Raw genomic sequence first — 14,331 nt, 5'->3', positions numbered from 1 at the left:
CACACACACACACACACACACACACACACAAACACCCCATTCTGTGGCCTACATTTAGCACATTCTTTTTTTTTTTCCAAGACAGGGTACCTCACTCTGTAGATCAGATTGGCCTCAAACTCACAGAGATCTGCCTGCTTCTGCCTCTGCTCCTGCCCCTGCCCCTGCCCCTGCCCCTGCCCCTGCCCCTGCCCCTGCCCCTGCCCCTGCCCCTGCTTCCTGAGTGCTGGAATTAAAGTGATGTATGCTCCATTCCTGATATTTCCCACCTCTTGCTGGATACAATCCACCCAGCATCCTATTGACTTTGGGCCTAAAGCTCAGTGTGGTGCTTGCTGCCTGTCTTAAGCACACAGTAGGATGCATCCCATCAGCTGTATCAACCTGGCTGAGCTGCTGAGAGACCAGCATGCTTCTTCAAGACAGCGTTTCTGTGTGTGCACACACCATGCACACACAACCCATTCAGACATCAGACCCAAAAACACACACACAAAAGTTTGAGACACATTGCTCCAGAGCACAGCATCTTGGAGAAAAAAAAAAATACAGAAAAGATCACCAAAACAGATCAAAAGACTCCCATTTGAGCCCTCCTAATTCCCAAAGGAGCATACTAATGTCTGAGGACACCAGAGCTCAGCAAGAAGCTGATAAAAAAAAAAGGGGGGGGGGACATTTGAGTCTATTCCTTATAGTTGAGTAGTTCTCAACCTTTCTAATGCTGAAACCCTTTAATACAGTTCCTCATGTGGTGGTGACCCCCAGCCATAACATTATTTCAGTGCCACTTTGATAACTGTAATTTTGCTACTGTTATGTATAATGTAAATATCTGATATTCAGGATATCTGGTATATGGCCTCTAAAGGGGTCTCAACCCACACGTTGAGAAGCACTGCTCTAGCTCAGACCCCCACCTCCACCCCTCTCATCCCCCTACCCCTGTCTAAGCATACTTCTTCACTTTAGGTCTCCCTTTTCTTATGAAAGCTCCTGCACATGTAAAGCTATTAAATGAACATGTGTACTGTGCTCTCATTTTATGCCCTTTGTTATGGGACCTCAGCCATGAGCCTAGATTACAGACAAGGAAAAGATATTTCTTCGCCCCTGTGTGACCACGAAGCTGTCTGGAGCAGCCTTCTTCCACCTGCTCCAAAATGTCCTCCTTCAACACTTCTCTTCTCACTCATGAATTCCAAGAAGTTCAAGGCTATACCTGCCCTCTTCCTGTTCATAGCCCTGCTCTGCTTCTCAGAAGCTGTCTGAATCTCACACTTAGATCAAAACTGTACATACAACTTGTAACAAGTACCTTGCAAATTTGTTCTGCCACCCAATATTCCTTTGGGATGTTTGTGAAGAGCTGACCAGATAAACCTGAGCAGCAAACGGTTGACCCAAGGGTGGCACTTTGGGGAAGCTTCGAGCAACGCGTGCACGAGAGCAGGAAGACCTTGCATATCAACCCTTCATTTTAATTCATCCAGCATAATATATCTTGGAGCACATAAATAGGAAAGATGTTTCTGGAAACAAACATTCATAGAACAAGATTGCTATGATGGTACTAGAAAATGATGGGGGCTTTTCCCATTAATATGATGCAATTAACACCAGGGTGGAAATCATGAAGCAAGACAAAAACAGGTGCTTCACTTCCTCCAAATGTAGGAAGTAGGGAGGCTGGTGGGGTAGGAAAGAGCTCTACAAACAGTCTTGGCCTGGCCTCACATGTAAGAATCCCTAACCCAGACTCAAGCACAGTGAGCTACACAGAAGTTACATCTGCACCCCTAACACAGAGCTTCTCAAGTTTGTGTCCTACAGAAAATGTTGCTGGGCACAGTGGTACACGCCTGCGATCTTAGCAGTTTGAAAGTCAAATCAGGAAAATCAGAACTGAAAAACCAAGAACTGAGTACTGTGGCACACTCCTGTGATCCCAGCCTTAGGGAGGCTGAGGCAGGACTGCAAAGTTGAGGCCAGCCTGCAACACAAGCAAAAACAAAAACAAAAACACAAAAAGAAAAAAATGTTCCACCATCGCCATGTTTCCCTCCAAACAGCAACTTCAACGGTGCCATCCACATCTCAGAAAAGCAGCCATCAAAAATGAAAACAAAACAAAACACAAACCTCAAAATTCTTTAGGATCTAAGAAAACCAAAACCTCTAAACCACAAATATATTTCTTTTTAAAAAAGATTTTAAAGCTTTACCTGTGGCTGTAGCGGATGGCTATCGTCAGTCCAAGCTGTAATTAAGAACAGAGAGAAAAATACAAATTAAATAATATAAAGAACAAGCTGAATTTGCAAGAAAATTAATTCAGTGTGGTCAATTACTTTTAAATATTCCTAATGTATTGAGCTGGAGAGATGGCTCAGTGGTTACAAGCACTTGCGGAATTTCCAGGACTAACATGTTGGCTCACAACCAGCTGTAACTCCAGTTTGGGGGCATTTAGTGTCCTTTTCTGGCTTCTGTGTGCAGTAGGTACATACATGATGCACGTACACACATAAGCAGGAAAACATTCATACACATAAAATAATAAAAATAAATCTTAAAACATTTTCTAATGGGACTTGTTTAATGAATAAAACTTTTAATGATAGAGCTTTGATTTCAACTTTGTTTTAAAAGGTCATCATATTTAGAAAGGGCCTTTAGAAGGCCAAGAACATTTCATTGTGGATTGGACAGACTGCATCCTTAGTTGGGAAGAACTTGTAGGGTAGGACTCTTGAGACAGCAGCAGAAGGATGGGGTGTCAGCATGCAGCTGATACCAAGGTTTGCATTAGGACAGCACCGCCTAGAGTGGCTCCCCTCACCACCTCTTCCATGGGAGCATCACATGGACTCAGACCACCAAGAGATTGGACACCTGATTCAGAGCTTTCCTGGGGATTCCCTCAGCCTTTACAGGGATCCCATCAGCTCGAGGCCAGTCAAGATTCATTCTATATGCAGTAAAGAAATCAAGCATTTGCAAATGTAACTTCAAGAGATGTTAAGTGTGACACCAGGATATGACATCAATGGGAGGTTGAGATGCAACTGTGACCTCCTCTTTATTCTCATAAGTATCAGTGAGAAACTCTCAAATATACATGGTCGAAATCCTAAGCCATGACCTTTGGCCAGTCCATACAAGGTGAGCAGTGGTTAAGATAGTCAGACTAGCAGTCATCTGCAAGTTATAAAGACTCTTTATAGTTTCCTCACTATAAGATGAGCATAATCATTGCTCCCTTGCTAGAATAATAGAAGGATGAAGCAGGTGTTCTATAACTGTAACTGTATAGATGGGTATATGCCTGCTCTCTGACAAATACAGAAAACAATCAATATTAACTACAGTACTAATACTATATATATATGTAATACCCATCTGTAAAAATGTTAGCGCACCCCAAAACTTAATTTTCAATTTGCTTTTAGAATTTTGGAAGCATTTCACTATAGAAAAGGTGATAATCAGTGTCCAGTGAACCCATGTAAGTCTCCTGAGCCCACGAATGCCAGCCCATGGCATTACCAATTTCAGGAGATCATAGCAATTAAGACCCTAAGTGCCCTGTAATATCACTTCTGCATGAAAGCCTAAGCTGCACCTTAGGATCCCAAACACCATCCCTATTTCCTTGCTGTCCCCAGGAGATGTGGGTGGAGGGTGACAGATGGCATGCCTGATGCTGCCATGTTCAGTGGCATCATAGAAAGAATGGAGAACACAGAGGGGAAGGAGAGCTCTGTGAAAGGAATGAACTGAGAGAAGAAAGCCCAGTGGTTGTCCAGCCGGCCATGCCACAGAATCCCCTGGATAGTGTTGGAACAGCAAGGCTCCAGAATAATTTAGCTCTGAGTTACCACTGCAGTCATCCAAAATACAGGCCCAGTCATGGCAAGACATCAGAATCTGGGAAAGTAGGCATATGTCTACTTAATAATTAATTAATTAAGCAGGGGCTAAGAAGATGGCTCGGTTGATAAAGTGCTTGCTTTGCAAGCAGGACTTGAGTTCAATACCCCATTCAAAACCTCACTAATCAAACTGGATGTAATAAGAGGCACTTGTAATCCCAGCTTCAGAGAGGAGCAGGCAGGTAGTCTTGGGACTCAGTGGTCAGCTAGTTTAGCCTACTTGGTGAGTTCCAAGCCAGAGAAAGATCCCATCTAATACATAAATAAAACAGGTGAACAGGACCTGTCCTCTGACCTCCATACACATGCATATCCCCCAACAAATATGCACACACACATGCATGAACAGGTATAGACACAAAATGCATATAAATGTACATGCATAAAATATTAAAAATCAAGTTGATCTTATATTACTTTGAACTGAATTTGTTCCATTATCTATCTCTGCTAATCTTAGTAGTATATTTTCTTTGAGGCCTTGGGGACCATTAAGAACCATGCAGAACAGGGAGGAAATGACTGGGAAAGAACAAAAAGCAGCAACTGCAGCCAAGGCCAGGACGAGCAACTTACAGACTCCACACGCTGGGTCACATTACGCTTCCTGTGGTTAAAGACTTCTGGCTTACAGTTCAGCTAATTATAAGATAATTTTACCGACTGAATATTTTGATAAGCTTTGGAGTAAAGTTTAATTGGTGGCTTTTCCACAGTTGAAAGATAAGCTCTTGCTGGGAGCAGAGAGGAAACAGGGGCTGGGGGTGGGGGACAAGACGGGAGAGAAAGCAGAAAGCCATTCTGTGGCAGCTGTGCTGTTGAGGGACGCAGGGAGGAGAGACTGCAGAGGAAGACCAGTCAGGAATGGGAGCTTTCTCATCCTCACCCCAGCTTCAGAGTCACTTGTGTCTTGTCATTTTTTTAGGAACAATTTTGTTAAAAAGGAAAATCTGAGCCTCAAAGATGCCAGCAGACAGAGCTGGGTCATACCCAAGGCCAGTCCAGCCACCGATCCTAACAAACTGCTTGTAAGAGTCAAAGGACCAAAATGATGGCACACAGGGCAGAGCCCTGTGGCTCAGAGGGAACTAGGTCAGAGTGTTGATGAGGTCAAGACATCTCATAGTTGCTCCTCACAGAATGTACTGGATCTAACAGGCAGCCCCAGAAAGGGACAGGAAGGGAACAGAAAAGCTCTGGAGGGCTTCGCTTGGAAGCCCAGGTAGAATAGGCCAATGAGCAGCTAAGAGCTGCTGCATGAGGAGAAGGCTTATGGCTGCTCTGTCTGCTTCCTACAGGGAAAATAAGTAAGGAGCAATGTATCCAGACCTTCCATACCAGGGCGAGTACCACATAGAGGTAGCTGTGCAACCTGCTAAGAATCCAGATCCTTCATCCCCTCGGCCTTAGGAGCTACCATTGGACAGTCCAGCTTCCAAGGCCACTGGCGCTGCTAAGATGCAACAGTAACTCAGAAATTCTTTAATCAAGTTACACGCACCCCCCCACGCATGCGTACATACATGCATGCATCCTCACATCTATACACAAATGCATTAGTATGCATATGGACACATCCATTCACATACATGAACACACATTTATATAGACTTACAAACATATCATCACAGTATCTATTTGCCCACATGCTTGTTCACATGTGCATATGTGTGAATGCATGTTTGCACAGATGCTTCATGAATATATGGGCAAGAACCATCACACATGTACATACATATATACATACACTATGTATATTCATATACACACACACACCAATGTACATTGATACACTTTGGCATTCAGAGAGGCTCAAGGAGCTACTCAGACCAGGGTATGTCTTCAACAATTGGCCCCTTTGTTGCTGGTCTCAGCAGGGACCCAGAGGAGAAAGGGGAGGGAGGTCTGTGAGTTGGCCCCTGACCCTGGCCCAGCCAGACTGAGGCCCAGGGACATAGAGGTCAGCAGGAGATTTGTGCTGGCCTCCCTGAGGAGCACCCCCTCAGGACATGCTGTAAGTATTGCCAGAACACACTTAACAAACCCCCTTCACAGTGCTTCTCTCTTAGGTTTACACAATTTGTTGGTAACAAAATTAAATCACATTTAAATGGCAAGGAAAGAAACTTTTTTTAAAACTCCACCAGCCATGAAACCCTTTTTCCTTCTGCCTCTGCCTGAAATGCTCCTCCTTGGAACACAGACAGCTGTTTTGTATCAAGGCTGGGGGTTTCTGTATGACCCGGGGAGCTCAGACAACAGGCAGCCCTTCCTGCATTAAAGGGTAATCTGAGAATAATTTGCCATAAAACACCCAGAAGTGCTCCAGCTGTGGCCAGATATACCCTATAAAGCACCATGTAGACAACGTGGCCCTTGTAAAATAATGATAATTTATAAAATCACATTTTAAAAACACATTATAATTTTCAAAATAAAGAAAGAAAGAAATGGTTTAAATTATCACAGACGGTGCCAAGGAGATTTCCTTCCAAGTCCATAGATTACCAGGAAGTGTTTGTTCCAAAAACTCGTTCCACCACAGGTCCCAGTTCACACACACACATATGGCTGACAGGTGAGAGGGGAAACTCCAGTAAGCCCCAAAGTCCCTCAACCCAACAGGTGGAAGGTCTTCCAAGTCTAGAACTTTCTAAACCAGTGATAGCACATTCCAGGGCCCCAAGACCTGTGCTGAAGGTGCCATTAACACGAGTCTGGCCCTTCCCCAGGGACAGACAGCATCTACACCAGAGCTCCCAACTTCTCAAGAAAACCTAACACTGGAGGATATATCATGAAAATGTCTGTTTTAAAATAATTTGAATATTTTTCAAATATTATATGATCTATTAAAAAATGTCAGTACGATTTGGCTAAGGAGACCACCTGCTTCAACCTCACCGGGCACACCTCCACAGTGCCAAATCCCCCCATACAAAGCTGCAGATCTGAGCGCACACACGTGCTAAGACTGGAAGAACCCGTGTGGGATGTGAGAGGCCTCGCTCCCTTGTCTACATGTCCATGGGGGTTTCTCTAACTGGAGTGGAGTGTTTGTTTGTTTGTTTGTTTGTTTCACGTGTGTGCCTAAATATTAAAACATCACAAAATTAACTCAAAAGGAAGTCTCATCATGTTTCTCTTTTCTGGAGATTTTAAAATTTCTTCCATCTTTTATAAAACATGGAAAAGGAACATGATGGGAGGAGAGGACTTAAAGTGTCACTCAAACAGAGGCACAGAAGAGGGGGAGGGTTGATGGAGAGAGGGAGACAGAGGGAGGGAGAGAGAGGGAAAAAGAGGGAGGGAAGGAAGGAGGGAGAAAGAGAATGAGAGAGGGGGAAGGAGGGAGGGAGGGAAAGGGGAGAAGAGGGAGGGAGGGGAAAAAGAGAGAGAGGGAGGGAAGGAAGGAGGAGGAGAGGGAAGGAGGGGAAGGGAGGAAGGAGGGAGGGAGGGGGAGAAGAGGGAGGAATGGAGAGGGAGAGAGAAAAACAGAGGGAGAGAGGGAGGGAGGAAGGGAGGGAGGGAGAAGAAGAGAGAGGGGAAGAAAGGGAGTGAGAGGGAGGGAAAGGGAGGAAGGGAGGGAGGGAAGGAGGGAGGAAGACTTACAGAAAATCACAGCACAAAGAGAGAGTACCACCCACAGAGTACCACAGCACTGGCAGGGTAGTAGTCACAGGGTCATGGCACAGAAAGATTCTCTTATAAGCAGTGCCCTGGCATGGAGAGATCACACAAACACCTGTAGTGTACACAGACTCTCCTGCAAACAGCCTCGGTGTAGACAGCTTTCCACAGAGCCATGACATGTTAATAGCAAAAATGGGTGGGTATGGAGAAAATGATCTACAGAGCAGATTCCTTTAACCCCTTCCCTGTCCTTCTAGAGGCTTCCTTCTGAGAAACCAGGGCCTCTGTGCTACCCCGCCCCCCAGCACCCACCAAGGCTGGTCCTTCACAGAAGTCCCCTCAGCTCTCCTGAGCCTTTGCCTAACTTTCAAACCACATCAGACCCCACCCCACCCCAGCTCACTGGACCTTTCCCTGTCTTCCAAGGGCTTCCTGTGGCCCTTCCTACTCCCTTCGCTAAGGTAGTCACTGAGCTAGGAGATGCTTGTGAATTGCCAAGAGTTTTGGAGCCAAGTCCCTTGACCCTTGCTGCTGACTCCTTACGGTGAAATGTGGACCCCACTCCCTGCTTCACGGGAATCATTTACGCAGGTTAATTTAAACATGGGTATTAGCCTGCCCAAGGAACTCATGAAAAATGCAAATTCTTATGCCCCAGCCCATGGCATCAGAAACTCCAATGTTTTCAGTGGTCCTCCACGGGTTCAGTTTGATAATGTGAGGATGTACGGAAAGATCTCAGCCATGTGCTCAGCGCTGATGAGCCGGCTCTGACATGCTGGCACGGGAAGCGACGCTAACAGCTCAGAGTGGAATACCTCCCGTCTGTGCCCTTTAAATGCCAACCCAATGTCCTAAATTCAACTTCATGACTGCAGTCACTGTGAACTCAGCCCTTGTGTGGCTGGCAGGGAGCCAGCCATTCTGCAGGGAGAGGTGTGCCCGCCCAGTTATCAACAAGGAAGGGCCAACTTCAAGGCCAACAGCAGGCTTCCATAGCCCCTGGACTGCAGCCCCCACCTCTCTTTCCTCATTCCTACCAATGGGAGAGGAAGACAGCAAGGCAGGAGATGGAAGGAAAACAGCAACACATTTGTCATGATTGCCTTTATGTATTGATGCTATGTCACCTCGATTCCTGGAAATGAACATTTTAGAGAGTGAAAGAAAGTAACAGTTATACTTAGGAAAAGGCCAGCAGGGGCTGGTGAGATGGCTCAGTGGGTAAGAGCACCCGACTGCTCTTCCAAAGGTCCAGAGTTCAAATCCCAGCAACCACATGGTGGCTAACAACCATCCGTAACAAGATCTGGCGCCCTCTTCTGGAGTGTCTGAAGACAGCTACAGTGTACTTACATATAATAAATAAATAAATCTTAAAAAAAAAAAAAAAAAAGGAAAAGGCCAGCATACACGTGTGTGTGCATGTGTGTTTGTGCACATGTGTATACACACGTGTTGGGTGTGTGTGTGTGTATAATAAGTAGACATTTACTTAACTTTTGAAAAACTTAGTAACTCAGATCTGAAACTTTGAAAGGCGGGTGTGAAAGGTAAGCTACAAAACCGATGGATGTGAACAGAAATCACACTACAACCCAGAGAGTGGCCATTCAGTTAGCCTAAGAAAACAGGCTGCTCTATGTCCTCAGGCACAAAGCAACTGGAAATGTTAGAATGCCTCTACTTCCACTTCTCCCTGTCCTGCCACACACACCAAACCGGAATCTAGCTCTACCTTCTAACTTAAAGTTGCCGCTTCTCTGTGAGGCAGGAGAGCAGTTCTCAGTGCCTCACCTGGCAAAGGCCTGTGGTGCATCACCTGCCTGCATGGATGCTCTTGACAGTGGGATACACTGGTGTGGGGATAGGGGCAAGGAGCTTAGTGTGTGCCAGGTAGCACTGACGTGATGGCAGCTGGGCTCTCCTGGGAGGGGCTAGTTACAGTAGGGCAGTCTCGGGCTGGCCTGTTAGGGATCATCTTGCTTTGGTTGGTTGAGGTGGCAAGAGTCAGGGTAAAGAAGGACAGCAAGGTTCCCTGGGCTTGGGCTGCCAAAGGGAAGAAGGAAGCAGCACACAAGCATCCAGGAGGCTCTGCTTCCTAAATATGCATGCAGAGGCACCAGGTACCTCCGCCTCCCTCCCGCAGCTAGGACTTCCCTCACATTGTGAGCCCAAATAAGCTGCTTTCCTTCGACTTGCTTTTGTCAAGGTATCTTATTACCACAACCGGAAAAGTAATTAAACACACTTAGCAAATAAAAAATCCCAAACGGGACAAAAGGAAAAGTCACTAAACAAAGAAATATGAGTATCAAGCACAGGAAAATATTAACTCCCCAACCCTTCCCCTCACACACACTCAACATAGAAACCTAAAATGAACATCGAGCAACAAGTCGGTAAGAGTTGGTGATAGCCCATGTCAAGAATAACCAAATACACAGCCTCTACCTGTCTCCATTTCCCTGCCAGGGGGGGTCTCTGCCCCTTCACTTGCAGACTTCCTGAGAGGGGCGAGAATCTGGGACTGGAGTCAGTATGAAAGACACTGAAGATGTGTGGGCCAACATGGAACATTCTGTGAAGTTTCTGGAAAGTTTTCGGCCCCTGAATAATATCGAGAGAAAGGCAAAGGAAGATACTTTCCTTTCTAAAGAGGTCATTCAGGGTTGGAGAGATGGCTCAGTAAGTACACTGACTGCTCTTCCGGAGGTCCTGAGTTCAAATCCCACAACCATATGGTGGCTCACAACTACCCGTAATGAGATTGGATGCCCCCTTCTTGTGTGTCTGAAGACAGCTACAGTGTACTTACATAGAATAAATAAATCTTTAAAAAAAAAAATAGAGGCCTTTCATCATTGCTGATTTAAAAGGGCACGTTAGAAATAGTTAATTAAATAAACCCACCCCACTCTAAGAGAATGGCTGGGCTTTTCACAATCCTCCAGCATCAGATGCCTAGCACCTTGATTGAGCACCCTGGAGCAAGTGCTAAAAAACGGCTGCACCTCAGGACCCTCCTCAGCATCCTTCCCTCCACATCTTCCCACACTGAATGCCCAGAAGCTCATCCCAGGCCTCCAGGCAACAACACAGGGGGGCAGAGACCAGATCACACCCAGGGAAATGAATTCTTTTCAGGGTTCCAAGAAAAGTATCCACTGTGATTTTTATCTGCCATGGCCTTAAAGTATTGTAGAAAAATACAAGGACATCTTGTATAGCTTTGTCTCTTATGCTAGAAACTGTGTAATGTCCACTAGCCATGTGAAAAGCTGAGGAAGCAGGATGTGTCTATAATCCCAGCACTGGGGAGACAGAGGTGGAAGGTTGAGGTTGCTGGTCTAATATAACCAAATAGTTAGTGAGTCTAGGTGTTTACACAAGTAATTTGAAAACATGAGCTGCTTTCAAAAACCTGCACGGGTGGATGAATCTTAAAGTGCACATTGCTCAGTGAAAGGAGCTAATCTAGAAAGGCTGCTTGCAGAGTGGTTTTACCTCTAGGACATTTTTGGAAGCTGCAATCTGTGAAGATAGTAAATAGATCCAAGTTGAAAAAGTTTGGAGCCTGTCTATGGTGATGCATGCCTTTAATCACAGCACTCAGAAGGCAGAAGCAGGTGGATCTCTGAGTTCAAGACCAGCCTGGTGTATGAAGCAAGTTCCAGAACAGCTAAGGCTACACAGAGAAATCCTGTCTCAAAAAAAAAAAAAAAAAGGAAAAGAAAGGGGGGTTGTAGATGATAGAAGAAAGGCACACCATATTTAGGATTGGAAAAGCTACTCTGTCTGATACTACATCCGCAGATACATCAGAGAAACTCACAGCACAGAGAGAAAACTGTATGCAATTGAAAAGGGTTAAAAACTAGTAAATAAAACATTACAAGTTAAGGAGGGTCCAGAAGAAGTGCAGACTATAATGAAAGAGCCAAGAACACAGAACAACTTAACTGAGGAGCAGGCAGATTGGGTAGGCTAAGGAAACTGCAAAGCCAAGCCGTAACTAAGCACCCCCATGTGGTTCACAGTTTTAAAAGCTGGCTACCATTATAATATAATGGATGGTGGGTGGTTCTAGCCTGGCTTTTCAGTGTTGGAGAAGGTAACTCACACATAAGTCACCGTGGTGGTTTGAATATATTTGGCTCAAGGAGTGGCACTATTTGGAGGTGTGGCATTGTTGGAGGAAGTGTGTCACTGTGGGGGTGGGCAATGAGACAATCCTCCTAACCACATTGAAGCCAGTCTTCTCCTAGCTGCCTTTAGAACAAGAGGTTGAACTCTCAGCTCCTCCAGCCCCATGTCTGCCTGGATGTTGCCATGTGCCCCACCTTGCTGATAATGGACTGAACTTCTGATCTTGTAAGCCAGCCCCAATTAAATGTTGTTGTTTGTAAGACTTGCCTTGGTCATGGTGTCTGTTCACAGCAGTAAGACCCTATGACAGTCACCATAGAAAAGTCTAGAATATCTATGTGGTAATAATCAGAGTTTAGGTATAATATGAATTCATGTTTAGCTTAATAAAGATATAAGTGAATATACTTACTTATATATAGATATATACACAAACTTTCCTTATAGCAACAAAACACACAGAGCCCAAGTCTTGCTCTCTCAAAATGTTCTATAAGAAGAGAAACCAGGGTTCTTTGGCAAATGATTTACCCTGGTGCAGGGAAAATATAAGATCAGTGTGGAGTATCCTGTAGTGCTAGAAAGAAAGACCTAACACACACACACACACACACACACACACACACACACAGCCATGTATAAGAGACTCAAGCCAACTGAAAGAATTTCCAGTAGGCACAGCTGAAATAATTTAAGTAACAAAATAAAATGAAGTAGAGGTAGATTCTAACCCAAAACATTAATTAAACTTCCATAAATATCTAATGATACAAAGAAGTGATCAAACAGATGTGGCGGTACACACCTGTAACCCAAGGCCTGGAAAGATAGGAGCAGGAGTTCAAAGTCAACCTTGACTACACCTGAGTTTGAAGTCATCCTTGGCTACATGAAACCATGTTTCAAAGAGCCAAAGAAGTAAAAGAAAAAGAAGAAGCGACTAAATAAATAAATGACAAACAATGAAGAAGATGCAAATATTGATGCAGAAGAATTCCAAATAATATATGTCGATAGTCCACCCTTAAGGAAGTAAAGCATGACTCCCCACATTGTAAGCTTGAGTTTTCATATGACAGCAGGCAACTTTAGCCTACAGCACACTTACAGATACTTTCTTAGCTGAGCTAAGTCAATGACACCTGACTTGGGGCAATGAAGAGACCCAGGGCAGGGCAGCTGCTGGCCCTAGAGGCAATACCAGCACCTAGCTTGAAAGGCATCTGATTCTGAGCCATCCCCCTAGAGGAGGAAAGCCTCTCTACCCAGGTGAGAGAACATTCCAACACTGCTGCCTATAGTGGTCCAGATTCTCCATAGATCCCAGACAAGCCTGCCTAAGTCCTCCATCTGCAGCTCAGATGAATCATCTGATCTCTTAGCACCTTCATTAATGAATAGAAACTAAGCAAGGGAAAGGAAGCTACCCTAAGCAGCAACTCAGAAGAGGTATATTCCTTGTAAATATTTTTACTAGGATCCCTTCAACATTCAGGACAGAAAGACATAGAGCTGGGGACAGCCAAAGCTTTCTGTTACAATTTTAATATGAAATGTCTCCCACAGACCTATGTTTGAAAACTCAGTACCCAGCTGTTGATGCTGTCTGAGGAAGTGTCAGAAACTTTAGGGTGGAACACATGCCTGGTTCAGGCAGGTCACTGGGTAAGGGCAGACCTTTGAGGGTTATAGACAAACCTCAAGGTTACAGCCAATGCCCAAGCTCTCTGGCTCCTGGTTGTCCATAGATGGGAACAAGCTCCATGATTAATTCCCACCACCATGGACCAAGCCTTCACCTAAGCCTTCCCCACCATGATAGACTGTATCCTGTAAAATCATAAGCCAAAATAAATCTCTTTTCCCTGAAGTTGCTTCAGTCAGGTATTTTGTCACAAAAAGTCACTAGTATACCTGTCCTCACCGCCTAACCATGAGGACGGGGGTGTTGAATACACTATTACTAATGGACAGCAACTAAAATCACAATTTGGGTAAAATCCAGACATATCTGCTGTAACATTTCCCATACCCTTGGGTTAGCTAGTTGGTGATATTTAAAGGTAGATTGTCAATCTCCTTCATGAGAAGTTTCTGGTCACATTCCGGGTACCCAACAGTAGTGAGAAAGGGTTTCTCTCTGGCAAGCCTTCCTTTTTCCAATCTCCTCCACACTCATCTCCCAGACTCACCTGATTCAAGCCTTCTCAGTAGGCATCGCTCCCACTGCCACACCCTGTCCCCTCCTGCAAACCAACTGAGCCAACCCAACCATACCATTCCCTGCTTCTGTCCTCAGGGATAAGTCACATCTTGCTATTATGTGGGGCTATCATGAATGCCTCTCGGGACTCCATGTTTCACGATCCCTATAGCTCTTTGCCTCTTGACTCTCACCTCTATATTCTATCTCCTTAAATAGCTGAGCCTTGATATATGCAGTTTGGGTTTGGAATATCCCCCAAAGCCCCATTTGTTAAAGGCTTGATCGCCAACTTGTGGTGGTCTTGGGAGTTAGTAGAACCTTTAGGGCATAGAAAGTTGTGGAAGGAAATTAGGTCATTGGGGATGTGGTTTGAAGGGAATATGGGAAACATGGCCCCTCCTCCTAACT

The 14,331-nt window shown here is 44.9% G+C and overlaps 1 protein-coding gene across 1 annotated transcript in view; it reads right to left on the bottom strand.

Annotated features, from left to right (window-relative positions):
• Acoxl (acyl-CoA oxidase like) overlaps window positions 1-14,331 on the bottom strand; it is a 276,006-nt gene that overhangs the window by 215,420 nt on the left and 46,255 nt on the right. The window contains 1 exon segment of the mRNA XM_021179280.2: window positions 2,226-2,260. Within this exon segment, the coding sequence (XP_021034939.1) occupies window positions 2,226-2,260 (35 nt within the window).

Source organism: Mus caroli, chromosome 2 (assembly GCF_900094665.2).
Source record: "Mus caroli chromosome 2, CAROLI_EIJ_v1.1, whole genome shotgun sequence".
Taxonomy (NCBI): Eukaryota; Metazoa; Chordata; class Mammalia; order Rodentia; family Muridae; genus Mus; species Mus caroli.
Note: the sequence above shows the minus strand (reverse complement) of the source record. Positions and strands in the feature narration are given on the sequence as shown.